At 31.6% G+C, this 27,159-nt stretch overlaps 1 protein-coding gene across 2 annotated transcripts; it reads left to right on the top strand.

Annotated features, from left to right (window-relative positions):
• Positions 1-487: 487 nt before the first annotated feature.
• On the top strand, positions 488-26,763 carry LOC143229176 (uncharacterized). Of its 2 annotated transcripts, none has more exons than XM_076461113.1 (10): positions 488-590; positions 1,768-1,902; positions 4,461-4,676; positions 5,448-5,617; positions 10,069-10,172; positions 16,765-16,884; positions 18,011-18,134; positions 19,353-19,418; positions 19,695-19,867; positions 23,874-26,763. In XM_076461113.1, the coding sequence occupies exons 3-10, from the start codon at positions 4,640-4,642 to the stop codon at positions 25,438-25,440; spliced, it is 2,361 nt and encodes a 786-aa protein (XP_076317228.1). In that variant the 5' UTR covers positions 488-590; positions 1,768-1,902; positions 4,461-4,639; the 3' UTR covers positions 25,441-26,763. The 2 variants fall into 2 exon arrangements, with proteins under 2 accessions (XP_076317228.1, XP_076317217.1); XM_076461102.1 differs by having other exon boundaries at positions 493-953.
• Positions 26,764-27,159: the final 396 nt, after the last annotated feature.

Genomic DNA, 27,159 nt, shown 5'->3' with positions numbered 1-27,159 from the left:
AGGTGGTTAGGGTGCTCGACTCGTAATTTTGAGGGTCTAGAGTTTGAATCCCCGTTATACATAGGGGCGTTATAATGTCATAACCAATCCCATTATTCTTTGGTAAAATAGTAGCCCAAGCGCTGGGTGGTGATGTCTACCTGCCTTACCTCTAGTCTTACACTGCTAAATTACGGACGGCTAGCGCAATAGCCCTCTTGTGGCTTTGTGTGAAAATCCAAAACAAACAAATGTATGCAGAAAACTATAAAACTGGCTGTTATCTATCGCATATGGCATGTTTACTTGAATCGTATACACATTATATTAAAACTGAAAATATACAAGTTCAAATAGAAATTTTTGTCAAAGCAACATTAAAAACACTTGAAAGTATTTGTGTTTTTGAAATTTTCAAATGACTTCAAGAATATTAAAATCTCACTCAGTTTTATTTTATTTACGAACAATTATTTGCAGAATACATTTACTTAGTGTTAGAGGGAGTTATGAGGTTTGGAGCGTTCAGAATTCAAGATGAAACTTGTTGTCGATTTGTAACTTGATGTTGAGACTTCTTTCCGTTAACGGTTTTCAAAGTTTCTATTAAGGTGTGTAACTTGTATAATGTTAGATTTTGACTGCCTTTAAAGTTATCGCTCCTGGAATGCAAATTTAGACGAAAACAAAACAAAGTTTATTGCCTTGGTCGTTTCAACAAATTAACTTTTTTTTAAGTTATTAAAACTAACTTCATTAAATACAAAGACTAAGGTAATATGTTAATTTTATTAATTATTTAAACTTTAAATATTCAAAACCTCAAAGTAAAATATTCAACAAAAAATGACGGACAGAGTCATTGTTCTTGTGGATATGGACTGTTTCTATGTCCAGGTAGAAGAGAGACTTAATCCCGCATATCAAGGAAAACCGTGTGTTGTTGCTCAGTATAACACATGGCAGGGTGGAGGGTAAGTAAAATAATATATATACATTCACACATTAACAGTTGCTGTACATAAAAGTTAATGTATTATTATGTATATCTGCTGTATTTCAAACATTCTCATGAGTCCGGTATAAAGGGTGTGGCAAATGTAACTTGTACAAATATAGTTGGTATAACATTTTATTTTCAATTATGGGTTCTTTGAAATACGAATTAATAAATAGTTTGTATCTAACAAGCTTTTTATCAATTCTGGAAAATACAGACCATGTTTTAAATGGTTTTACTTTAGTTTTTGACTGATAAATTTCTCTTTAGAAGTTCTATATGAATCTTTTTAGTTAAACTTGTTTTGAAAAACATATTTATCCTTAAAAAAATTGAAACACTTGTCAACACACTAAAATAGATAGTTAAAAGGATTTTACTCTACCTTGAAACATGTTTACTGATAACTCAACAGAAACTAATTGGTTTAAGTTACAGCCTGCCATTTTCAAAAGGGTTTTCCAGGTTAATGAATTTTTACAGCTCATGTTAGAAGTTTAAAAAATCAGGAGAAAGGTGATTTTCAATATTAAAAAACACGTAAATTACTTTATATACTGTAAAGTTTTGTATGAGACTGTTTCTGTAAATCTAATTTAAACTTGTAAGTCAGAATATTATGTTTACTATTTATCTCAAAATTTAACTATAAATATCTTAATAATGTAAATACAATGGAAAAGATAACTTTTTAAATGGATACTTGACATTTAATGAAAAAAATTAGTTTATTGATAAAAGATCAATTTTATAAGACTGTGTACTAAAGAAAACATCTCTAAATTTAGTCTGATTGCTGTGAATTATGAAGCTCGAGCATTTGGTGTCACCCGAAATATGCGTGGAGATGCTGCAAAGTCAATATGCCCTGATCTTCATCTTTTTCGTGTACCTGAGGTTCGTGGTAAAGCAGATCTTACAAGGTAGAAACTAAGTACATTTGTTTGCCATCTGTAAATTATAAAGTAGTCTTGGATGATTGTTTAGTTTGTAGAGTCAATTTCCTGAGTAAAGAAATATTTACTATTATATTTCTAGTGTATGCATTTGTAATGTAGTGTATTAGGTAAATACTAGTATATTTTTAGGTGGAACATTTAAAAAGAATGAATGTGTACTATTTTTTATATGAAAGCAATATTTGAATATAGAAACATTCTGTATATGTTGAAAAGTGAACATCAGATAGAAGATGGTGAAAACTATTAGCTTCTGATCAAAACATGCTGGCCTGACATGGTCAGGTGGTTAAGGCCCTCAACTCATAATCTGAGTGTTGCATGTTTGAATCCCCATCACACCAAAGATGCTCGCCATTTCAGCTGTGGGGGTGTTATAATATGATGGTCAATCCCACTATTCATTGGTAAAAGAGTAGCCCAAGAGGTGGCCCTCTAGTCTTACACTGCTAAATTAGGGACAGCTAGCACAGATAGCCCTTGAGTAGCTTTGCACGAAATTCAAAACCAATCAAAACAAGCTATACAGAGAACACCTAAGAAAGTATCCCAAAATGTCTTGACAGAAATATTTTGAGTATTTACTTTTTGACCACTTAAAATATATAATTTTTTTTAGCAATATTCATACAGGTTAGAAACTTAAAATATTTTTATTGCATTAAAGTAAATTCTAAATATTTAAGTTTCATATTCAGTGTTTATGGTGTAAAAGAACATTGCAACTGATTGAACAGATAGAAGACTTTTATTGTAGGAACTAAAATTTGATAGAAAATTCATGTTAAATGTTTTCTTTGAAGAGGAAGTATTTATTTAAATGAATAGTAAGTAATATATTTACAGATTATATATCTTGAGTATATTTTCTTCTGTACCTGTATGAAGCTTAAGTTGCTTGCTTATTTCCATTTTCATTAAAAATTGCTTTAATATGGCTAAATATTGTTTACCCTTCATGCACTAAAACAACTAATTGAAACATGAAGAAATTAAGATATAGCCCCTCACATCCATGTACCTATTAAATTGTTATATATTTTATAAAGTATTTGCATATTACATGCTAATTATTTTTGGATTCAACTTCATGTAATAAACATTTAAATGCATTTTAAACTCAAACCATTTATATACTTATATTATTTATTTAAACTTAATATTTTAGAGATCCATTTTAGTTTTTCCATTAAATTTCGTTGAAATGGATTTGGCCAGTTCCTCTCAACAACTTGTAACATTAGACAGATGGAGAACTCTGCTCTCCATTTACCCTTAAACGACAGCTATTATCAGTTTATGCTGTTACCTACAGCTTCCCTGCTGTTTGAGGGTTAAATTATATTACCTATACCACATCTTCAGTTTCTAACCCAAACAAGATTGTGGATGAACAGTATTCTAAATAATGCTCATCCAAAAATTATTCAAATGTTTGTTGCAAATAATGAACAACAAAAATTCACAAACAGCTGTCCAAATTGTTGTTATAAATAATGACCAACAAACCTGAAGGACTCTACTGGGTTGTGTTCTTCGAGTTAAAAAATGATGGACATCTCTGGCTTGTGTTCTTCCAACTAAAAAATGAAGGAGTCCACTTGGTTGTTGTTCTTCCAATTAAAAAATGAAGGAGTCCTCTAGCTTGTGTTCTTCCAATAAAAAATGAAGGACTCTACTGGGTTGTGTTCTTCCAATTAAAAAATGAAGTCCAAGTGTGTATACTCTACTTTCTAGTACTAATTCAGTATTCTGTCCTGTATTTTTTTAAAAATTTCACAAGCACAATTTACTAAATCTCTTATGAGAGCCACCTCATCATATGCTTCTTGGAAGTCAAATAATAGAACCTGCTTTCCTAAAACTATGCAGAGAATAAATTCTAACATCTTGTATTTGTTTTCCAGATCTTGTGTATACATTTATTTTTTTAAAATAGAATTGTTTTAATAATCTTCCACTCATTAGAAATTTTCCCAGTGGCTTATCTTTTTATTTATACATCTAAATATCAGACTTTACAACCTGTTTCTATTTTAATTTTTATATTTCATTATTCCAACTTCAGGTGACTGACAGTGGGTTTTGTACTTATCTGTTAGTCTTCCTGGTCAGTAATGATAATTACAGTTATGCTACAGAAAGTTCTTAACTTGTATTACTGTAGTTTTTCTCTTACTGCTGTAGACTAGATGTAAAAATTGGTTTTATGCTATTTGTTTTTTTAAACTTTGTTTTGTTTTACCTTAATTTCCTTTTATGAATTTTACTGAATTTACTTTAATTTAAATTTTTACCAGATGTTTGGCACAGATAGCCTAGCTGATTTGTGCCATAAAACACGAAATCATCCAACCAGTATTTCATTATTTCTATAAAATCTCTGTAGTTTAAAGTTATAACATTGTTTTAGTGTATAAATATCAAAATAGAGTAAGTAAATTGTTGTAGGTTTTTTTTAATGAAGTGGGATCTATCTGTTTATGCATTTGTCATCCTGCTTATGTTCTAATGGTAAATAGGTATAGAAATGCTGGAGCGGAAGTTATGTCAGTATTGTGTAACTTCAGTGACTGTGTGGAGAGAGCCAGTATTGATGAAGCATACCTTGACTTGACTGGTGCTGTGGAACAAAGACTTGAAAAGGATGGATTTAACGTGACAGTTTCAATGTTACCAAAAACTTTCGTTGTTGGTTGGGATGCTACTGACTGACTGTGGCTCAGATGAAGTGACATGTAAGAATTTCAATAGGAAAAAAATATTTGTATAATTAAGACATAAATTTTAGATTTTTAACATCTGGTTGGATGTTATCTACCTTAAGGGTAATGCTGCACTGTTGAATTTATATTATAATGTAAAATAAACTTAATCACTTTTCCTTGGCATAAAAATACCTTTATAGGTTATTTGTTTTGTGGAAGAATATATGAAATCACTTAAAAGTACCATGATGTATAACTTGTATTTCAAGTTCCCCTTAAACAAATTCAATTTTAAACATGGACTTATAAGAATAAAATTTATGATAATGTTATTTATAGGGAAAGGTGATGATTGGATTATTTCAAAAAACAACATCAGTCCTGAAAGTTAGAGAAGCCCATCTTGATAAAAAAAAAAAAAAAACAGTCACTTTATTTATGTGGTAATTTTTGTTATTTGCCATGTTTTATTCATTACAGAATAACCACAGAGTTTAAAAGGGAGGTTTATAGTGATTGGATTGATCAGTAATAATAATGGTAATTGTTTGGAAGTGTAACTTAAGTCATTTTGCAATTCTCATCTATGTACATAAATATGGATAGAGGTAAATATACTGATTGGTAATTGCTATTCTGGTAACATTACCTGTCATCTTATAATGTAAGTACTGTTTATCACTTATTACATTGTGAGCATCATATTTATATTTTTGTGAACATTGACTGTTTTATTTAGTATATTTTTTACTTTTATTTATTAATAACAACTAAAAGGTACTTGTATTTCCATGGCTATAGGCCCAAGAGAAATGGGTCTCAATTGCTGGTTAGACCACATTCGTAGTGCAACAGGGAAATTTTCACCAGAACAACGACTGGCAGTAGCAGCTGTTATTGTAGAGGAAATGAGAGCTGCAGTCCTATCTGAGACAGGTTTTCATTGTTCTGCTGGAATTGCTCATAATAAGGTAACAAGTGATATTCAATGAATAATTTCATTATTATGGGCAGTTATATATTTTCTGTTATTTTAATTGCTCCCAAGTGTCAAGGGATTTGGTGGATTCCATCCAGCTTGTAACTACGAAAGTAATTATACTATAATTTTTGATTATGTATACACAATTTTGCAGGTTATTAGAGGATGTAAACAAAATAACTTTATTTTAGTTTTATATATACATTTAAAATGGCCAAAAACTCCTAAATTACTCTATTAATACTGTAGAATTCCAGCATAATTTATCAAGCTAAGTAATTGAGCTATATTTTTGGTATAAAAAAAAAATAAAAAAATTTAAGCAGACTAAAGATTCAGCTTACCAGCTTTAACATTTGTAACAAAAGGTTGATTTGATATCATAACATTTGAAGATGTTGAGAAAGCCACTATGGGGATATTCTCAGCTTGCAATTGATTATTCACATGCCACAGACAGAAATAAGTACATATAATGGACCGTTTTTAGTAATCGAAAGGGGTGACAGAAGGGCCGACTTATTCAACACATGAGCAACATTTCTGCAAATAGAAAAGATAGAAGGTTCTTGTTTGATATTCTAGCTTCTCAGTATTGGTAATCTGAGTTCTTAATTTAGACTTTAGCTTTAGACTTTACATTTTGACATCACAAACATCTAATTTGAATCAATGCAATGTTGCTTTCAACATTCCATGACATACAAATATGAATATTTAGGTGTTTTTTTAATATTTACTTTTAAGTTAAGGAATTACTAATGGATGATACTAGAATTTGAATTATAATCTACAATTGTTTTACCAAACTTATTGACACAGATTCATAAAATAGTATTTCAATAAACTTTTGAATGTGAATCAACAAATGTGATATGGCATGGCCTTTGACCCATGACTCCTAGTGATAGGTTTAACTACAGTTATTTTAAGCAAACAATGTGCTTGAAATGTGAGCAGATAGAATAGTTTAATTTTTAACAAATTATTTTTTTTTACTTAAGAATCATAATGACTAATTACCTTCCCCACGACTGACTGTGGATAATGATTGGTAATAGAGTTTAGGATATTAAGAGTTAAAGGATCTGAATGCGAGTATCTTTGCTGGTACACAGTTGATTTTTATTATGTGATTTGGAAGATTTCTAGAGAAACAGGATATTCCCAACAGCTTTCAGTGTTTTTTCTGGGGATATCTTCTAAAGTTTTGTCTTGTTTTTTGATAATTAGTATACTTTTTGTTTTTTAATATGTGACCCTGTTTCAATTTTTGTTGATTTATAGTCTAAATTAATTGATTGGGTAAAGATGATACACACATGTAAGGCTTTGCTATATTTGTTCACTTTTGTCTTTCAAGAAACTTCTAGAAGTATATGAAATAATTAGTTTTTATAAATAGGGTAAACCTGAGTCATGAATTAAATAATAATTTTTTTTAGTCTAGCCATTAGGGACATAAAGAAACAGCATCACTCTAGCTTTTGAAGAAAGATCCCTTTATCTTTCATATTAGCAAAATAAACCTTGATTAGTGGGCTTTTTAACACTTAGTCTAAAACAACTCCACTGACATTAAAGTTGATGTTCAGTATTAAAAATATTCCATTTTATGACAGTAAGTTAACTTCTGATGGATTATAAATGGACAAGTCTTTTTTTTTTCTTCTCTTTTGCTCATTCAGGAATTCTTCCTATTTAATAATATATTTGTTAAAACTACTTACCTTGTGTGTTTAACCAAATGTTTTAAGTCTTAAGGGACTTTATTATGATATTCTTGATGATGATGTGTTCTCCAGTCACTGGTACAAGCAGTAAATTCTCACTTTGCACATGCAATAAGAAACAGATGAAATACAACATCAAAGAAGTTGTTATGAGCAAGTTGTAACTTGAATACTCAACACAACATACTTAACTGATTTACACTATCTGTAGAAATCTGAGTGTCAAGAAATGGCCATTGATTATTAAGGCTGTCTAATATAGTTTATATAATCACAACACTTTGATGTTATCTATGTTTATAATCTTTCTATTAATGTGATGGAAAGGGTTGTTCATTCTTTATGTATTGGACAAAGTGGCTGATATTCTTCATCTCTTCCTGCACCATTGCATGTGTTGAACAGGATCTGATCCATTTGGGGAACCTTGCACTTTCAAATGTTAATATCAGTTAAAAATAGGATATCAGAGAAAATCAGATCCAGTATTTATATGTTGATGAAGATAAAGGGTTATCAGCCTTTCAGAAATTTGCAAAAACAGGCAGGAAGTCCATGACTTCTAGGTCATCAGTTTCACAAATCCCATTCAAAAACTTGAAGACCTCAGAACATTATACTGTATGTTAAATGTTGCTGTAACCATGTAACTTTGTCACACTATGTTTTAAACCAGGTCATTAGAACTGGGTATCAACATATACTGTTCATTTTCTTTATTTATTAATATGTGTGTAGTGTTGCTTTGGACATGTGTAAGTGTTATGAATGGTGCTAGTGTGATCTGAATATTCTGAGAAATTATGACAATAGCCAAACAAACATAAAGACAGTAGAGACTTATTATTACAGATCTCAAATTACTGTTCCCACACTTTTAGAATGTCACATTGCCTGGTCTAAGTAATTGTTAATGAAGCAAACATTTGAAAATAGTTACAGGCAAATTTTAAATATTATTGGATAGATAGAGTTTGATTCCCTGTTGGGGAAAGATTGCTGATAATCATTTGTGTAACTGTAATGAAAATAAATATGCTGTTGAAGAGAGCAGATTGTTAGTTGTTTATATCAATGTAGAATAAGTAAAGTAGTTTAAACAATAATTTGTGAATTCTGACTAGATGGAACTTCTGCAGAGATGAACAAATGAAAGTTGGAAGAGTCAGGAAAAACCAAAAATCTTGAAATGTTTTATATTTTTTGTTCCTGAAAATGTTTTCTTCGAAAATTTTATATCTTTAAAGGTACAAAAACGTGTTTACGACAAAACTTCAGACATTAAAGCTTAGTTAGGTTTAGCTAGTATAGAAGGCAGTAACAAAATATTCTAGTGACTTAACTCGTTATGTATGAATGTTATTGTGAAGTTTGTTATATTTAAATGATAGGCACAAATAATATAATTTCAAACTTAACAGGTATGAAAACTTATTTTCATAAAACTTTAGACATTAAAGCCTAGTTACGTTTAGCTAGTACAGAAGGCAGTGACAAAATATTCCAGTGATCTAACTCCATACGTATGAATGTTATTGTGAAGTTTGTTCTATTCAAATGATAGGTGCAAATAATATATCTTATTATTCATAGAAAATAAACTATTTATTAGCTGTAAAGTTATCTTATCAAGAATATTGTTACCTAGCCTGCCAAAAGTAATGGTGGTACTGTTGTGAAAGGTAAATCTTTGTTCATCACTAAATCTTCATTAGTTTTTCACCATAATGCTTTTGATTTATAGTTGGAAGTAGTAACTACTGCAGCAACATAAACTATTAAAAAGACATATCTTTATGAATATAAATCAAGTTCAAACTGAATGGATATATGAAATGAGACTGTTTGATTAGTAGTATATTTAATTCTAAAATCAAATAAAGTATTTTGTATAAATTTTCTGAAACAGTTTCTAACAAAATAATTTAGGGAATTTAACAAAATAAAAAAAAAATGATTGAAGACTTTGTCAAGTGATATGCATTTTTATAAGTTGAAACTGGATAGGAGTGAAAGGATTAAGCGGTATCAGTGACACCTTCCTGGTTTAGGAAGGGTTAAGCCAGGGGTTCCCAACCGGTGGGTCGCGACCCCCTGGGTCACGAAGCCTTGGCAGGGGAGTCGCGTAGCCTTGTTAGAAGTAGCTTGGGATAACATTAATTTTATTTCATCAATTACATTTTCAAGTCGCGAGTGCCAAAAGGTTGGGAAACCCTGGGTTAAGCTATGTAAAAAGATGTGTTTCAGGAATTTTTTTTCCTGGATAATTGGAGCATGAATATTAAAGGTAATGATTCAAATGCTTAGATGTATGAAATAGTGTATTTAATGGTGTGTGTTTTATGATAATCATGATGTTGTAAGTTTATTTCAGTATGTACATTGATATAAAGAGTTATCTTTAGGTCAGCTGGTATTTGTTAACTTTGGGATGTTGGTAGATGTAATGTTTTGATAATCTTATTTATGTGTGATATTAATAGATAAAAGAGTGAGTTTTAGTTACAACTTGTAGAAATTTTTAATTTTGTGTTTACTGTAAGTTTTGTGTTGGTGAGAAAAAATAGTAGTTTTATATAATGTACAGGATTCATGCATTGCAAGGAAAACAAAAATGCATTCTACATTACAGGTTGTAAAAAGGTTTGCAGAGCAAATTTTTATTATGTATTATTTTATAACTTTCATATTTGTATCGATTTTTCAGATGTTGGCCAAATTGTCATGTGGACTCCACAAACCACAGCAACAGACTATATTTCCTCAGGATTCAGTTTTACTTCTTTACAGAGAACTTCCAGTTCACAAGGTGTAAGGAACAGTTTTTAAGATACTAATATGTATATGTGTGTGTTCGAGTGTATATAAACCACTGATGTGTAAAAATAAATATGTAACAATTAAGATTCATCTGTAAACATGGATCAATAGTTATTGTTGTGCACCTTTCTTCTTCAATGGCAAATTTATTCCCAGATTGCCCCTGAAGAAGAAAGGTCCATCGTTCAAATGTGCTTGAGTTATAGTTCTAAGGTTTTTCTTTCATTTCAAGACTTCTTGAACCTACATGTTTTTCCCTCAAGGTGGATTCCTGTACTTGGAGAGGGGACCTCCCAGAGAAGGTTCCATACTTTCAATTTACATCCAGTGGGATTTAAACATCTACCCAGTTGTTCATCGTGTCTGGTGACCCGTGAAGGGGTGGAAAAGATCCTGGTGTTTGAGAGGTCTAACTGTAACACACCACTTTAGTCTTGAATTCATGAAGACAGGTGGCCTTGGGGTTTTCTTCCACCAGGGTCAGTCGGCTGGCCGACTTGCACTAGGGTCAACTGAGTACCAATGTTGAATGCTCTTAATGGGTGTTGTGGACATTGTTTCTGATGCTGCTCTTTGGGTATAGTGCTCATGAAACTCTGATGTTGCTGCAGTGTCCTTGTTTGGTAGTGTGGTTCATCCCCTTGTAGAGCTTCATGGTGGGTGGGGTCAATGGGCACTGAAATGTATTGCCTTTATTATGGATACCCCCCATTCAAGAAAAAATAAATAAAAATGGAAAAAAAAACAAATTATCAGAAAAGACCATGCATGGACAACTCTGTTTTACAGTCACCATCACAATCAGACCCTACCTCAATTTCTAATTATGCATTCCTTATCCCAGAAATCCTAAAGGCCACTGGGGTTATACACCTCAAGGTTACTCCCCATGCAACTTTGAATTTTTCAAGAGGAATTGTAGTTGAAAGGGATCTAAAGAACATTCCTGAGTCAGAGATCCTCACTGGTTTGTCCAGCCAAAGCATTTCTGCAGTGCACCAAATCTCTACTCTGCAAAAACAGAATTATGATGCCTACTAATGTTCTGATATTGATGTTTACATCATCAGAATTATGATGCCTACTAATGTTCTGATATTGATGTTTACATCATCAGAATTATGATGCCTACTAATGTTCTGATATTGATGTTTACATCATCAGAATTATGATGCCTAGTAATGTTCTGATATTGATGTTTACATCATCAGAATTATGATGCCTACTAATGTTCTGATATTGATGTTTACATCATCAGAATTATGCCTACTAATGTTCTGATATTGATGTTTACATCATCAGAATTATGCCTACTAATGTTCTGATATTGATGTTTACATCATCAGAATTATGATGCCTACTAATGTTCTGATATTGATGTTTACATCATCAGAATTATGATGCCTACTAATGTTCTGATATTGATGTTTACATCATCAGAATTATGATGCCTACTAATGTTCTGATATTGATGTTTACATCATCAGAATTATGATGCCTACTAATGTTCTGATATTGATGTTTACATCATCAGGATTATGATGCCTACTAATGTTCTGATATTGATGTTTACATCATCAGAATTATGATGCCTACTAATGTTCTGATATTGATGTTTACATCATCAGGATTATGATGCCTACTAATGTTCTGATATTGATGTTTACATCATCAGGATTATGATGCCTACTAATGTTCTGATATTGATGTTTACATCATCAGAATTATGATGCCTACTAATGTTCTGATATTGATGTTTACATCATCAGAATTATGATGCCTACTAATGTTCTGATATTGATGTTTACATCATCAGGATTATGATGCCTACTAATGTTCTGATATTGATGTTTACATCATCAGAATTATGATGCCTACTAATGTTCTGATATTGATGTTTACATCATCAGAATTATGATGCCTACTAATGTTCTGATATTGATGTTTACATCATCAGAATTATGATGCCTACTAATGTTCTGATATTGATGTTTACATCATCAGGATTATGATGCCTACTAATGTTCTGATATTGATGTTTACATCATCAGGATTATGATGCCTACTAATGTTCTGATATTGATGTTTACATTATCAGGATTATGATGCCTACTAATGTTCTGATATTGATGTTTACATCATCAGGATTATGATGCCTACTAATGTTCTGATATTGATGTTTACATCATCAGGATTATGATGCCTACTAATGTTCTGATATTGATGTTTACATCATCAGAATTATGATGCCTACTAATGTTCTGATATTGATGTTTACATCATCAGAATTATGATGCCTACTAATGTTCTGATATTGATGTTTACATCATCAGAATTATGATGCCTACTAATGTTCTGATATTGATGTTTACATCATCAGAATTATGATGCCTACAGATTATTTGAACTGTAATTCCAATCCCTCTCAAATGTTTCCAGTGTCAATGGTTCAGTTACTTAAAGACATCATGTCATGGTTCTTTAATGTGACCATTGTGGTGGCAAAGACCGTGATGCCTATGAGTGTAACCTGAAACTGCACTGTATTAGCTGTAATGGTTCACACCCTTCTTACTCTTTTTCTAGGTCAAGGAGCAGGAGGTGCAACACTTGAAGACTAAACAATGTCTTCTACCCAGAGGCTCAGAAGTTATTGTTCCCCACTCCACCTCAGACATATGCTGCTGCACTTCTCTCCTCTACTACAATGGGAATGCAGAAAGATCTCTCCTTGCCTTCAGCAGAGTCATTTGCAAAATACCTGAAGAGTCTTTTGCCCTCTATAGTTAAAAGGATAGACAAATCTATGTCTATGTCCATCTCTGTCCCTGCCACTCCTTCCAGTAACTGCCTGAGCCCACTTCCTTTGGCTTTCGGTTCAGGTTTTTCCTCGGGTCCATCCTCTTCTCCAGCCCAATTATTTGGTCATATCTGCACAGGATTTTCCATACTTTTCCAGTTCAAAGTTTGTACACTGATTCTCATGAACCTTCTCTACACCTCTGCCATTTGCCATTTTTACTGTATGCTTCAAAACTTCAATCCTTGCCACAGCATCCCATCTGAGGTTATGTTTTCCTTTCTCAGTGGGCCATGCTTTTTCAAAATAGACAGTCTGCCATTGTTCCTTTTGGCCTTTGTATCCACAGATCAACCCATCCCACCATGACTTGTTACCATCCTCAAATGTGACCTTTCTTTGAGTCATCTGAAGAAGGTAGATACTCCTGATTGGTAGTACCATCTTCGATTTGCCAATCATCTTTTAAACCATCCTTCCATTCCCATTTATACAGATGGTTCAAAATCAGTTGATTCTGTAGGATCTACTATGGTATGTTGTGGTTTGGTTGTTGCACATAGAATCCCCTCTACAGTTTCTGTGTCCACGTCTGAATTGTATGCCATTTTTCTTGCCCTGGATCATGTGAAAGCTATACAGTACACAAATTGTACTATTTATACCAATTCACTTAGCTCTCTACTGGCCCTGGAATTGCTCCATGTTAGTTCTCACCCTGTTCTCATTGATATTCAAAACAGACTGGCCCATTTCTTACTATCATTTACTTCTATCCAGTTTTTCTGGATATCAGGCCACGTTGGTATTCATGTAAATGGGCTCACTGACATTGCAGCTACATCTGTCTGCTCTGGTGCTATCACAGCCTTGCCTATCCCATATATGGACTATGGTCCTGTATTCAAGGCTCAGCTCTGCACCAGTTGGCAATCGAATTGGAGTAAACAGTGTGATGACAAGCATTTCCACATCAGATCTTCTATTGTTCCTTAATCATCTTACTTCTGTAAGGATCAGAAGAAGGAAGTTGTCTTGGCTGGACTAGGCATTGGTTGCAGTTTTTTAACTCATTGATTTCTTTTATCTGGGACTAAATGCACCAGTGTGTGGACTGTGTGACACTCAAGTCACAATAGCCTACATTTTACTGTTATGCCATTGTTACAATCATAAGCAACACCATTTTAGATATGTTTTTGCTGTGGGTTTATCCCTGATGTTGAACAGTGTCATTGGCAGTGGTGATATTGTCCACCTCAGTTGTGGTTTTAAAATTTTAAGGGCCATTGACCTTTTCAACTCTAGGTTTTTAATTATAAAATTGGACTTTGTTTTGTTTTTACATATTTTAATAATATTTCTTTTATTTTTAATTTTTTACCAGTTGTTTGGCACAGATAGCCTAGTCACTTTGCACCAATAAACATCAATCAACCAACCTACATGTTTTTATTAATATTGTGAATAGTTCTTATTGCATGTATGGTATGAGTTGAGAGGTATATAAAATTTCATTTTTGTATGTGCTTGTAATTGTTTTTATAATGTTATTTTGCAGCCTTGTAAAAATTTCACTTACAACTGTGTTTCTATAGAATGTTCAAGGGTTTTGTTATATTTTTTGACCTACACTTTACGTAATATAAGATTAAGTTCTGCTGCTTTATTATTTAGGCTTAAATTATGTCAGGTGTAAAATGGCAGTTCTAATAAATAAACTGTGTCAAATATTTAAAAGTTAAAAAATATCTACAGTTAATTATGTGTGGCCAAAATTTAACTATGCTTGTGTGAGAGAGATGTGACTGTATTGTGGTAGCACAACCATAAACATTACTTGTGCATGTAGAAGATTACAGTGGGGAAACTTAGGTTTGGTTTGGTATTTCTTGTTATCCTCTTTCTTACCTTTTCAAACAATCATTTGAATGCATCCAGAAATCTGAAATATTGGATTTAATAATTAAAGGATTCACTGGTTTTTATTATAGCTATTTTAGTTTGTTTTGGTTTTTGGTTTTTTTCTGGAATCATGAGGAATAATTAGATTTCTTGAATCATTAATGATCAGTAAAAAGAAGGCTGTAACAAGATGAAATATATCCTTAGTTTAGAACCCATCTGTTTACCACATCTTATGAAGATTGTATTCTTATGTCCTAGTTGTTGGGTGCTTGACTTACAACCTATAGGTCAGAGAATCAAAATTTAACACTGAATGTGCTCAACTTTTTAGCCATGGGGACATGATAATGTGAGGGTTAATCCAATTATTTGTTGGTAAAAATTAGCCCAAGAGATAGAAATGGGTACTGCTGGTGGGTTGCCTTTCCTGTGGTCGACAGCTCAAAATTAAAAAATGGAGCTTAGAGTGAGCAACACGACAACAAGCTTTTCCAAATAAAACCCTATATTGGACTTTGGCCATCTAGCTTCCGTAAGGTTTGGAAGGAGGAATTTGTTCTAACTAGACTACGCATTGGTCACAGTTTTTTAACTCATCATTTTTTTTTATCTGGAATAGTTGCACCAGTGTGTAGTTTGTGTAACACTCAAATCACTATGAGCCACATTTTACTTTCTTGCCATCGTTATAACTCTCAACGATGGCACAATTTTAAACCTGTTCTATCTCAGGGTTTGTCCATAACGTTAGACAGTGTTATTGGTGATGGTGATGCTGTCCACCTTAATAAAGTTTTTAGTTTTGTAATGGCCATTAATCTTTTTAATGCCATTTATTATTGGTGATGGTGACACTGTCCACCTTGATAAAGTTTTTAGTTTTTTAATGGCCATTTACCTTTTTAATGTCATTTAAGTGTTTGATATTTATTCATTACACCTTTTCAATTGTGGTTCCCTTTTAAGAGTCTCAATCTCTCTTGTTCAATTTGACATTGTAAAATAGCCATAATATTAAATAACTCGACACCAGGATTCGAAAGGCCAACTATCCATTTGAACTACCCGTTAGTCGTCCTGGCGAGTTGTTATTACAATTTTGCTGCATGTCTTTTAACACTTTTATTACTTTACCTTTTGATAATGGCTATTATGACACATAACCCAGAACCAGGACTGGAAAGGCCAACTTCAGGTGACTGGCAGTGATTCTTGTACTTACCTGTTAGTCTTCCTGGTGGATTATGATCATTACCATTATACTAAAGAAAGTCCTTTACAACTTCTCTTACTCAGCTTTCTCTCTTAACATTGTAAACTAGGTGTTAACATTGGTTTTATGCTTTTTTGTTTTTCAATGTTGTTTTGTTTTACCTTCATTTCCTTTTGTGTATTTTACTACATTTAATTTATTTTTACCTTTTTACTGAATGTTTGGTGCAGGTAGCCTAGTCGCTTTGTGCCATAAAACTAAATCAACCAACCAACCAAAAAACAGAGCATGTAACTTTAATAGCTTTTCCATAAACAGGTGTATCCTTAGCATTATGCATATTTTATGAAACTATTTTTATAAAAAAGTATTTAAAACATATTCAGTAAAAGAAAACTAAAGTGGCTATGTGTCCAACATAAAATAATATAAAACAAATTAAGAAACTATATTTTTCACTTTAGTATTTGCTTTAATTATTCATTTTAGCCTTTTGAGGTTATTTTGCTTTTATTGCTGTACTGATATTAAGATTTAAAATAGCAAGTTGTAAGCATGAAAAAAACTGAACATTCTTTGTGACTTGTTTAGATAGTTAAATTAAGATTAAAACTTACATGTAATCTTCTACACTTGCTGTTTTTATTTCTTAATTTCTGTAGACGAAACCTAGGAGGAAAACTTGGGGAAGAAGTAAAAGAAAAATTGGGAATACAAACAATGGGAGAACTTTCAGATATTTCTGTCAGACAACTTCAACGTAGTTTTGGTGAGAAAACTGGGTAAGGGAAAATACAGATTAGCTGTTGTTGCACAATTTGAAAAACAAGCTAGAAATATAATAATATTTTTAATTTTACATGTGTAAAGTTACCTAATTTTTTGAATACTTATTTTTGTTTGTTGTAGTGTAAAATTAAAATACTGCAGAATAACTCTATTGTGGTATACTTTTAAGCTATAAATAAAACATTTCGGCCAATATCTTGTATAGATTTCTTTTGTGCTATGTACTCCTACCACTTTCTTTGGTTACACCTAACTTACTGAACTGCTGTCAAACAGTATCTCTCACTTTCTTTTCACCTATTATAACTTCCACCCCCCTTCCAGAATATATTCTTTGTTATCGTTTTTTGTATCAGTTTTGATTAAAGGAAGCTTTAAAAGTTGCTTTTTCTTGTCTTTTAATTGTTGTCATTTTAGAATTATTGGTGATTTTCCTTCTTTATTTGTATTACTTTTGCTTAACTCTCGTAACTAGCAAGTTGTTTCTTGTTGAAATGTTCCAAATATTTCTTTATAAAAATGGGGAAAAAAAATCATAAAAGAAATAACATTGGTCACCAAGCAGAAATTTTTTATCATTCAGTCAAATTATTATTTTAGAGACTGTAAATTGAAGGTGTGTATTTAATTCATACTCTAGTAAAATGTACTATTAGATTGTTTGAAGGTAATGCTACTGCCCCATATCAGCCCCATATCATGGTTGTTGTGACTTACTTGAACTCTTTAACCCAAGTGGATGCTGCCAGCATCTAGCCAAAAATCCTGATTTGTACTGTGACAGGGTCCAATAAAATTTAAATATCTTTAGCTTAAAACTAATCCATATAGTATTGTTCTTTAAAAAAATTTAAGAAAATTGTAATTTTATAAGTTTTGGTGACAGTTATTAGGAAATCATGAAAATAATTCCAGCAGAATGGAAATTTAAAGAGTTGACGAAGTAAAGGGGCTTTCATCATCATTTTGTTCATTTTTTTTTCAAAATATATATCTATATGTATAATTCTTGCTAAGAAGTAACTGCTATTAAGAGTTTTCTGTTTGATTACACAATTCTTTCACTCATGTCATTGATGTCTACCATTGTTTTCTATTTCCTCATATTTTTTGTACCAGTTCATGGCTTTTTGAAGTTGCTCATGGCTTGGATAATGAGCCTGTCACAGCAAGACAACTTCCCAAATCAATTGGTTGTGGTAAAAACTTTGCAGGGAAGTCATCATTGAAAACTAAGGAAGAGGCAAGTTTACATGATATTAGTATGTTGCAGTGCATTGTTTATGAAATATTTTTCTTTTAGTGAGTTTAAGTCTTTTTAAGAATCATAAGATTAACTTTTTCTCCTCTGTATAGTGTTCTGTAGTGATTTCTTTTTTTTAGTTCAAAACACTAGTCTAACGTGTATATAATTTTTGCACTATAATATTAGAAGCTCTTTTTAATATTTAAAAATAGTGTCAAGAATGTTCTGTTTGTGGATTGTTAAATCTGAGTCCAAAAAACAATCATGAATGTTCCATACAAAATGCTCTTTTATAACATTCACCATTTTGCTTTCTTACAAATGCAAAAAGGATGTAGAAAATTAATATATTCAATTCCACAGTGTGTGTGTGTGTGTGTGTGTGTGTGTGTGTGTGTGTGTATAGTTTTGCACATTTTAAATGGTGGTGAATTTAAAGCCTGTGCAGGTAACAGCATTTTTTTCTTATTTTGTTAAAAAAAATGCTGCAGGGTGAGAAAAATATTTTCTCTTGAAAACAGTGACTTTCTTAACTTATCTTATTTCTCTTTTAGATTCTAGTGGCTTCAAGTATAAGCCAGTAAATAAAACAATAAATTATGTTTAGAATTGTAATGGCTAGGTTTTAAGCACTAACATTATATATGAATAAATAGATAATTTTTCATTACACTCAAAAATGCAAAACCGTTTTTTCAAAGAATTGCAATAATCATAAATCTTGAAATTAAAAATTTATACCAGCTTAAGAATAATAATGTTTGGAATCAATTATAAGCTGGCCAGGCGATTTAAGGAGCTTGACTCATAATCCAAGAGTCACGGGTTCAAATCCCCATCACACCAAACATGTTCACCCTTTTAGCTGTGGGAGCATTATAATGTGATGGTCAATCCCACTATTTGTTGGTAAAAGAGTAATTCAAGAGTCGGCAATGAGTAGCAATGACTAGCTACCTTCCCTTTTGTCTTATACTGCTAAATTAGGGATGGCTAGTGCAGATAGCCTTTGTGTAGCTTTGCACGAAATTCAAAACAAACCAATCAGTTATAAGCTCCAAAGATTTTTAAATAAATTTTAATCAGTATTTTTTAATCAACTGTGGGCATTGCATCAGTAGTGCGGATTAACATTGAAAAGAAGTTATGAAATCATGAGGATAAAATATTAGTGATATGTGATGTTACTGAAGTAATCTTGCATTCTTTCAACAGGTGCAGTACTGGCTGCAGCAACTGACAGCAGAGCTGGATGAACGATTGCGGAGAGATCGAAGTGATGTAAGACTTCATTATAGATTTTTCTACAAGATACGAGTTAGATATTTATGTATAAAGAGATTCTAGAAACAGCACTGATGTATAAACATACTTTACAGTAGAAACAAGGTAGTTCAAATAGATTTTTTTGTAGTATCTCAGTAATACAGAAATAGACTTAAGTTTTCATCCTTGAAGGTTTTCTTGTTTGTATTCTGTAGAACTGGTTTAAGATATTGGTTAATTTATCTTAGTGAATATGCTTTAATTATTTATTTCATTAAATTCTCATTATAGAATAAAAGAATGGCCAAACTCCTAACTGTCAGTGTTCGTTGCTATGGTGACCAGGGTTCAGGTTTAACATCTCGATCCTGCCCAATTCATATTTATGATACCAAAAAATTGGCTCATGATGCTCTGAATCTTCTTCAGAAGATTAACACAGCTCCATCATCTAGTAAAGAATGGTAAGCAAAGCCTTTGATTATACTGTTGTTAACCACATAACTTTTTGTCCAGTGTAATTCAGTTGCGCTGTAATGTTGTTTTTTTTTATCAGTGTTCAAAGTAAGATTAGATTTTAGTCAAACTTAAAAATAAAGGTTTTGTTGATTTTCAACTTGCATCAATCAACAAAGTCCAACTGTGGTAGTCCTTGAGCTTCAGCTTAGATGGGTTTATAACAGGAGATCCTACCCTTTGAAGTCATGAATGATTATAAAAGTAACAGTCAAATCACACTAATTGATTAGAGTGATCAAAAAGTTAGCAATGGATACTGTTGATAAGCTAGCTTCCTTCTACTGTAGTGGGTTTCAATCTGTGTTATGCAAGACCTATAGGTTCTGCAAATGGTCATCAGGGATATCCCTCAAAGAGTAACCAATCAAATTCCCCAGTTTTACAGTTGGGGAAGATGGAGTATTCTTAGCTGAACTTTGCCCTTTAGATCCAATTAATTCTTGTTAGCATTTATTTTCTTCTTTTGATCCTTAAGTTTTATTTCTTTGTTGATTCGTTACAGTATTAGTTGTAATTTACATGCTTCCTACATTTATAACAGTTTCTTTTATCTTACGTTCATTGGGAAGAGTTTTTATTTCTTGAAAGCTTTTGTCTAAAGTCTTTGACAATATGTCCTGTTAAGTTACTGTCCAAATACATGTCTTGTAGCCTGTTCTTCCTTTTTCTGTACATTGTAACCAGTTGTCAAATTAGTCTTGTCATTTCTTCTAAGACTACTGTAGGAGGAAGTTGATGGCGCCTTTAGTTGGCCTTTTTGTCTTGTGATTTGGTAAGAATAATACACTCTGCTTGTAACATGTTATTTATTTCTTCTTCTGTAACATATAAGTTCTATTATCTATGTTTGTTGATAGATCTAACTAACAGTTAAAACTTAAAGTTGTTCACTTGTGTAATGTCCTTTTGTATCTATAACATAAACTTTCAACTGACTAATTAACCCTTTCATAGCAGGCTTAATATAATGTACACAAGTTTGGATACACATTAAGTACTTATACTATAACTTTGATGCAGTGTGTATATTTTCACTATGTTTGGTAGACTTTTAGTAAAGAGTGCAAATTTTTTGTGTATAAAAAAATTGGATTTTTCAATGAAATATTTTTATTGAAAATTTGTTTATGAAAATATTTAGTCTATTTTCTTAGTTCAAATGCAAAGTGATTTTTCATCTTATGATTAAAAAATTATTGTTCATCACAATAATCTTAGATATTATTTATGTAATCTGTAAAACCTAAGTACATTCAAGTCTTTGTGATCAGTGAGACTATATTTTGTCTGTTGTTTTCTCTGTCGTCACTATGTTGGGATTGTTAATTTGACTAACCTTGTAACCACCATAAAAAAATTAGGAAATATAAATTATCCTTTCTTCTTTCTAGATTAGCTAAAAATTATAATATGAAAATACAAATGTTTATTCTAAATAGCTTAAGTCACATAACGTTATGTATTTATTATTTTTTATTATATTGATCTTTCAGTTATGCCTGGTTAATATTACAGAATTTGTATTGGCACAGTACACGTTCTCTCGTATTACCGTATCCATTAATATAAAAATGACCTTTAGTCTTTACGAAGTGACCTTATCTTGACTGTGTTTTAGTGGACTAGTATTTTGTAATATTCAGTCACATTTCAAATATTGTACATTATATACGTATACAAGTTATTATTATTTAGAAATAAGTTATTAAACTTTACTTAAAATGTGGAACAGTAAATAAAGTAAACAATTATCTTTTTCAAGCTATGACGTTTGAACTCGGTTGCTGCTTGACGTAGGTTGCTAAGCCTTTTAAAGCTTCACACATGGAGGATATGAAACAAAACAGCTTTTTTAGTTTTTATATTTATAGTTGAATAACCACAAAAATCATACATTACTGTATCAGTATCATAGGATTTCACTATAATTTATCAAGCTTAGTAACTAAGGTGTATTTAGGCTTAAAAAAAAAAAAAAACTTGAAGCAGACTAAAGACACAATCTACTTCCTTGAATTCTTGGTTTAAAAGAACAAGGCAGCCTTTAACCAGATTCAAGTGGCTGAGAAAATCACAAGGGGGACATTCTAAATTGTTGATTGGTTATTCATATGTCATATATTGATTTAAATGTATATAAGGGACCATTTTCAAAAATGGAAATAAGTGAATGAGGACACTTGTTTCTTTCAGTACATAAGTGATGTCTTAGTCAAATTAAAAGATATGAGGCTGTTATTTTATAACTTGTCAATATTGGTAATTTGGGTTTCTAATTTCTATGAAACCATGCACTTATTTTTTTGACATCACAAACATCTAAGTTGAGCCAATGCGACATTCAGCTTACTAAATCAATATTTAGGTGTGTTCTTTTAATATTTACCTTTAAATTAAGAAATTAACTAATGTATAATGATAGAATGTGAATCATAATCTACAATTTGGTACTAAACTTATTAACCTAAATTCATAAAACAGTAGTTCAATAAAACATTTTAATGCCAGTCAACAAATGTGATGACATGATCTTTCACCCATGACCCATCGCTTTAGGGTCAATGCACTCATTCACCAACTTGCACATTAACTCTCTAGTTCACTAATTCTCCAAATGGATAATTTATCTGGTGTTTTATACAACAGTTGTTTTTCCATATCTTGCAAAAATTTGAGACAATATGTCAAATCTAGACATTCAGGTAATTTATAGATGTTACATGTTATTGTACCATTCCAAAACTACTACTAGTAAATAATACTAAATGTCCAAGTTGAAATACCAAGTACATAGTCTAAAACAGTACTGATAGTCCGTATCCTCAAATTATAATTTAGACTTCCTTTAAATTATGCTCTAGTTGGGTTTCAAACATCTTTGTCTTGATGTTTCCAGTTTAAAATGTCTACAGTTGATGTATATTGCTTAGGTTTTGTCATGTCTCTCGTATGGTATAAGTGGAATAGAGCTGAACTACAAGTGGTAATTGGTAATAGATCAATTGACAGTCCTGTTGATGGATTGTTTGATTAATTGATTAGTTTCTCAAACCATGATGTGTACAACAAGAAAACTGGTGATGGTAGATGATGTCAGACAATTCCCTTCCTTCTGATTAGCAGTTCAACAGTGGTATATAGCTTTAGCTTTTCATAACAAAGAAAGGGTGATCAAATTTGGTGGTAATAGAAATTGAATCTAGAACCATTGGGATCAAATTAAAAGAATATTACTTCCATTATTAAACAAAACACCTTTTTTATATATCATATTAGATTATTGATTATTTTCAGTTAAGAGTCAGTTTTTCAAGCTACATTTTTACCACATCTTTAGTTTTGAAACTGCAGTAAAGAAATATGTAGCAATTACTTTTGTAAGAATTTTTCAAATTTATATAAAAAAAAAAGTGAGTGGACTATTGTAACTTCTTAGTGAATTGAAAATATCTGGCTTGATCTAAAACCAGTAAATATCCAAATGAGCTATATCTATACATCTGTGTTTCTGTGATCTTTAAAATAAGTAAAATGTTTCCCTAAGATGACTGAAGTGAGAGCACAAATCCATTTCTGAATGTGAGATGAAAATATATATCATAATAATACATTGAATGCATGATGCAATATTCAGTTTTTTGGTTTTTTTACTTATAAATATTGTGTGTTTTTCGAGACTGTAAAAAGCTATCCATTAAAAAGACGTGTCTCAATGTAAAATACTAAAAATTAACTTCTACTATTTTCTATATTTTTTAAGTATATTAGCTGGAAAATGTTTAGAAATGACCTTTAAAGTTCTGACTATAGTAGTATCCCCATTTTTGTTTAAGTCTGATGCTGTTTGTTGCAAGAATGTGATTAACATTGTAAAGTTTATTGTTTGTGGATACGTAAGTAGACATGTTGAAGACGTGCATGTTTTACTGAGTTAATCTTTGTATGTACTAGGTCTCCCGCTCTGTTGAATATTACCTTGTCAGCAGGAAAATTTCAGGATGACATTGAAAATGGGATGCAAAATATTGAGAGTTTCTTCTCCACTAAAGCCAAACATTCTCCTTCTAAACAGTCTGGAAGTAGCAATGAAAAGAGCATCAGTGTAGCAGACACCCAGGGAATTCATCACGAAAGGAACTCTGAAGTTAGTGTTGCTGTTAACAGAAAACCTACTGTATCTTTGTATAGTTCCCCTAACATAATTAAATCATTCTTGAATTGCCAGTCTGTTAAATCTGACTTTGCTGACCAGTACTCTGCATCAAATTCAACAGTGAACTGTGACCTTAAAGATGGTGACAGAGATCAGAGAGGAAAGGTTTCACTAAAAAGTTCACCAGAGAAAACTTCTCAGGAGCTTTTTCAGCAAGAAGAGTCACCTGACAATCCTGTTTCTGACAAACTTTTGTTCTCTTCAGACAAAGACAAAAATAAATGTAACATCACCCAAAACAAGAAACAGGAAGTTAAAAAGGGTTTTTTTGAAAGAAAACTAGAAGAAATATCTGCAAAGAAAGAAGCAAAACCAGTTAATGAAACATGCTGCCCATCAGTGGATGCTACTTTGCAAAGGTCAAAGCCAAATCCCCCCCAGTTATTCAATACATCTTATCCTGACTTATCAGAGGGCAAAATATCTCTCAGGTGTAGTCATTCTCCACCAATAGGTCCTTCATCAGTTGATCTGTCAGTCTTACCCTTCTTACCAGATAGTATTAGAAAAGAGGTGGAACAGTACTTGCCTAAAGAAGCACGAAAGTACACTGCACAATCTTTAGCTAATGATAAAGTGACTCACCTAGACAAATATTTTGAAAAAGAACATGAAACTGTGAGTATCAGTGAAGAAGTAAGTAAGGAGGTGGCTGAATCATCAGCCCAATTTAACCTGTTAGCAACCACAAAATTGGAAGGCAAAGCCTCAATAGATTATGAAATTAGAAAACCAGAAACTATTTTAAAAAATAATGTGGAAGGAAACCTGGAGCAGTGGCATTCTAAAAATGATGTAACAATAGAACCAGAGAGTATCTCCAAGGATGAAATGATTACTGTAACAAAGTGTATTAATTTATCAGATACATATAGTAACAAAGTAGAATCATCAACTTTAAAACAGTTATCATCAGCATCATCTGTAGAGCCTTTTTATAAATTCACAAATGATAAAAAAACAGAAGATACTAAAGACATGATCGAGCAGTCATTAGCTTTAGTTAAAAGCTCTTCATCACTTGCTGAAGATCTCTGTGAAAATTGTGGTAAATGTGGAAAGAACATTCCTATCTGGGAAAGCCAGGAGCATCAAGATTTCCATGTAGCTGAAGATCTACAGTCAAAATTTGCCTGTGAGGTTGCTGGAAGTTTTGTATCTGGTAGACCACATGTTTGTTCTAATCCAGAAATGCTTTCCAAGACCCTAACTAAAGGAAAGAAAAAACGCAGGAAGAAAGAAATCAAAACAGTTCCACTTAAGAAACCTCAAAACATGAAAACTATGGAACACTATTTTATGTAAAACTTGAAATCCAGAAAGGGGAAAATTAAACATGGTAGAGGTTGTGTTAACAACATGGAAATTATTTTCCAGACATACTTTTAAAAAATGTTATTTGTTTGGGAAGCAAAAACTTGTATATAAATTATAATATAAAAAAGTATGTCAAGTATTTATTTCAGGTTTACTGATCCATGATTAATAAATGGAGAAACCTTGTATTAGGGTGATGTAAACCATTTTTATAATAATACTTAGTTTACATATGAGATTTTGTTTACTTTCACCAAGGTAATGTTTCTTATCTGTAGTATGTTCACACAGTGATGCATGAAATACTCTGGAAATTGTTTTGATTCCATTATGACATTTATCTTTAGATAAGTAGTTTAATGGTGTTCAAGAATTGTTTGTATTACAAAAGTAAGAAGGTTTTAACCATTATTAGAAATTTCACAACTTTTTTTTTTTCCTAATTCTCTTGTCTCATCTTCCATGTTAGAAAACTGCATGCTACTGTAAATCAAAGACTAGGAACATTCTCTTCAAGCTTCCTTTTAATATTGTTTGAAATTTCTTGTCTTGCTATGTGATTTGTTAATAATTGAAAGCATTTCATGTGCATGGAAAAAGGGAACGTTTGGCTAAACAACCTGTTTTTGTGATGTAACAAAATTATGCTTGTAATTCAACATTCTTTTGAAGCTTTAGCAATTTTTGGCTTGAAACTATAGCATGTCCTCAAACCCCTGTACTGTAGCATTATCATGCTTTGTGTTGATTCTACTCTGTACATAATGCATTATCTTTTGATCTCTCATATATTAGAATTCTCTTTTAAACAGTCTGTGTACAGGCTTGTATGTTATGATGATTATAGGGATGACTGACCTTTCAGAATACCTAGTATTTTAAGAATAGTACAGTCAGCTATGAAAGTTTTTAAGAAGGTTTTTAATCATGCCTTAAAATTTATAGAAATTATGATAAACTTTAGAGTTGTTTCATAAATTTGATTATGAAGTGAAAAACTGAATATGAAATCTTTTAACAGCCAAATTTGGGAGCGTCAGTATATAATATATATTTCAAAATCACAGCTGACCAATTGTGCAATTCTGAAAATTTTTTATAACAGGTACTGGTCTTCAGAGCTTTATTCTTCTTTAATATCAGTGTGACAGAATGTACACTTGTCAGTTGTTTATATATGTAATGCAAATTATACTGAAGTTTTGTTTTGAAGAGTACTCTTTCTTCAGTAGCCTTATCTTAGAATGTAAATGATGTTTAAAGAATTGGAAAATGTTTTTACATTAACAAAATAAATATTTCATAAGTCCAGCTGGTCATAAACTTGAAAATATATCTATTCAAAAGTCTTCACTGTTAACCATTTAAGAAAGGTTAAGAAAAAGTACAGTAATGTAGTTTTTTACAGACGTTAAAATTTTAATTAAAGAAAGTAAAATATTTCCATTTTCCTTAACTTCTCACAAATGTTTTTAGTAATGGTGTTACAGAAAAATTTGGGGAAAGAGAAGTATTTTATTTATTTTGTATTTGTTTTATCAGTGTTCAACATATCTTAAAAAAAAACAAACAAACTTGGAACTATTTTAGATCAGAAGATGAGTTTATGTTACACAAGCGTAAGGTGGTTTAAATTTTGTAAACTTCTATAACAACTGTGAGTATCAGAACAGATAATTAACAGTAACTTAGATAATCATACTTGGC

The sequence above is a fragment of the Tachypleus tridentatus genome, chromosome 1 (genome assembly GCF_004210375.1).
Source record: "Tachypleus tridentatus isolate NWPU-2018 chromosome 1, ASM421037v1, whole genome shotgun sequence".
NCBI lineage: Eukaryota > Metazoa > Arthropoda > Merostomata > Xiphosura > Limulidae > Tachypleus > Tachypleus tridentatus.
Note: the sequence above shows the minus strand (reverse complement) of the source record. Positions and strands in the feature narration are given on the sequence as shown.

What these genes read in the sequence shown, in the direction of transcription:
- LOC143229176 (XM_076461113.1), top strand. Translation starts at nt 4,640, where the DNA reads ATGCTACTGACTGACTGTGGCTCAGATGAAGTGACAT. An exon ending in TGGCTCAGATGAAGTGACAT is followed by an intron (nt 4,677 to 5,447) that starts GTAAGAATTTCA and finishes CCATGGCTATAG; the next exon opens with GCCCAAGAGAAATGGGTCTC. An exon ending in TGCGGAGAGATCGAAGTGAT is followed by an intron (nt 19,419 to 19,694) that starts GTAAGACTTCAT and finishes TTCTCATTATAG; the next exon opens with AATAAAAGAATGGCCAAACT.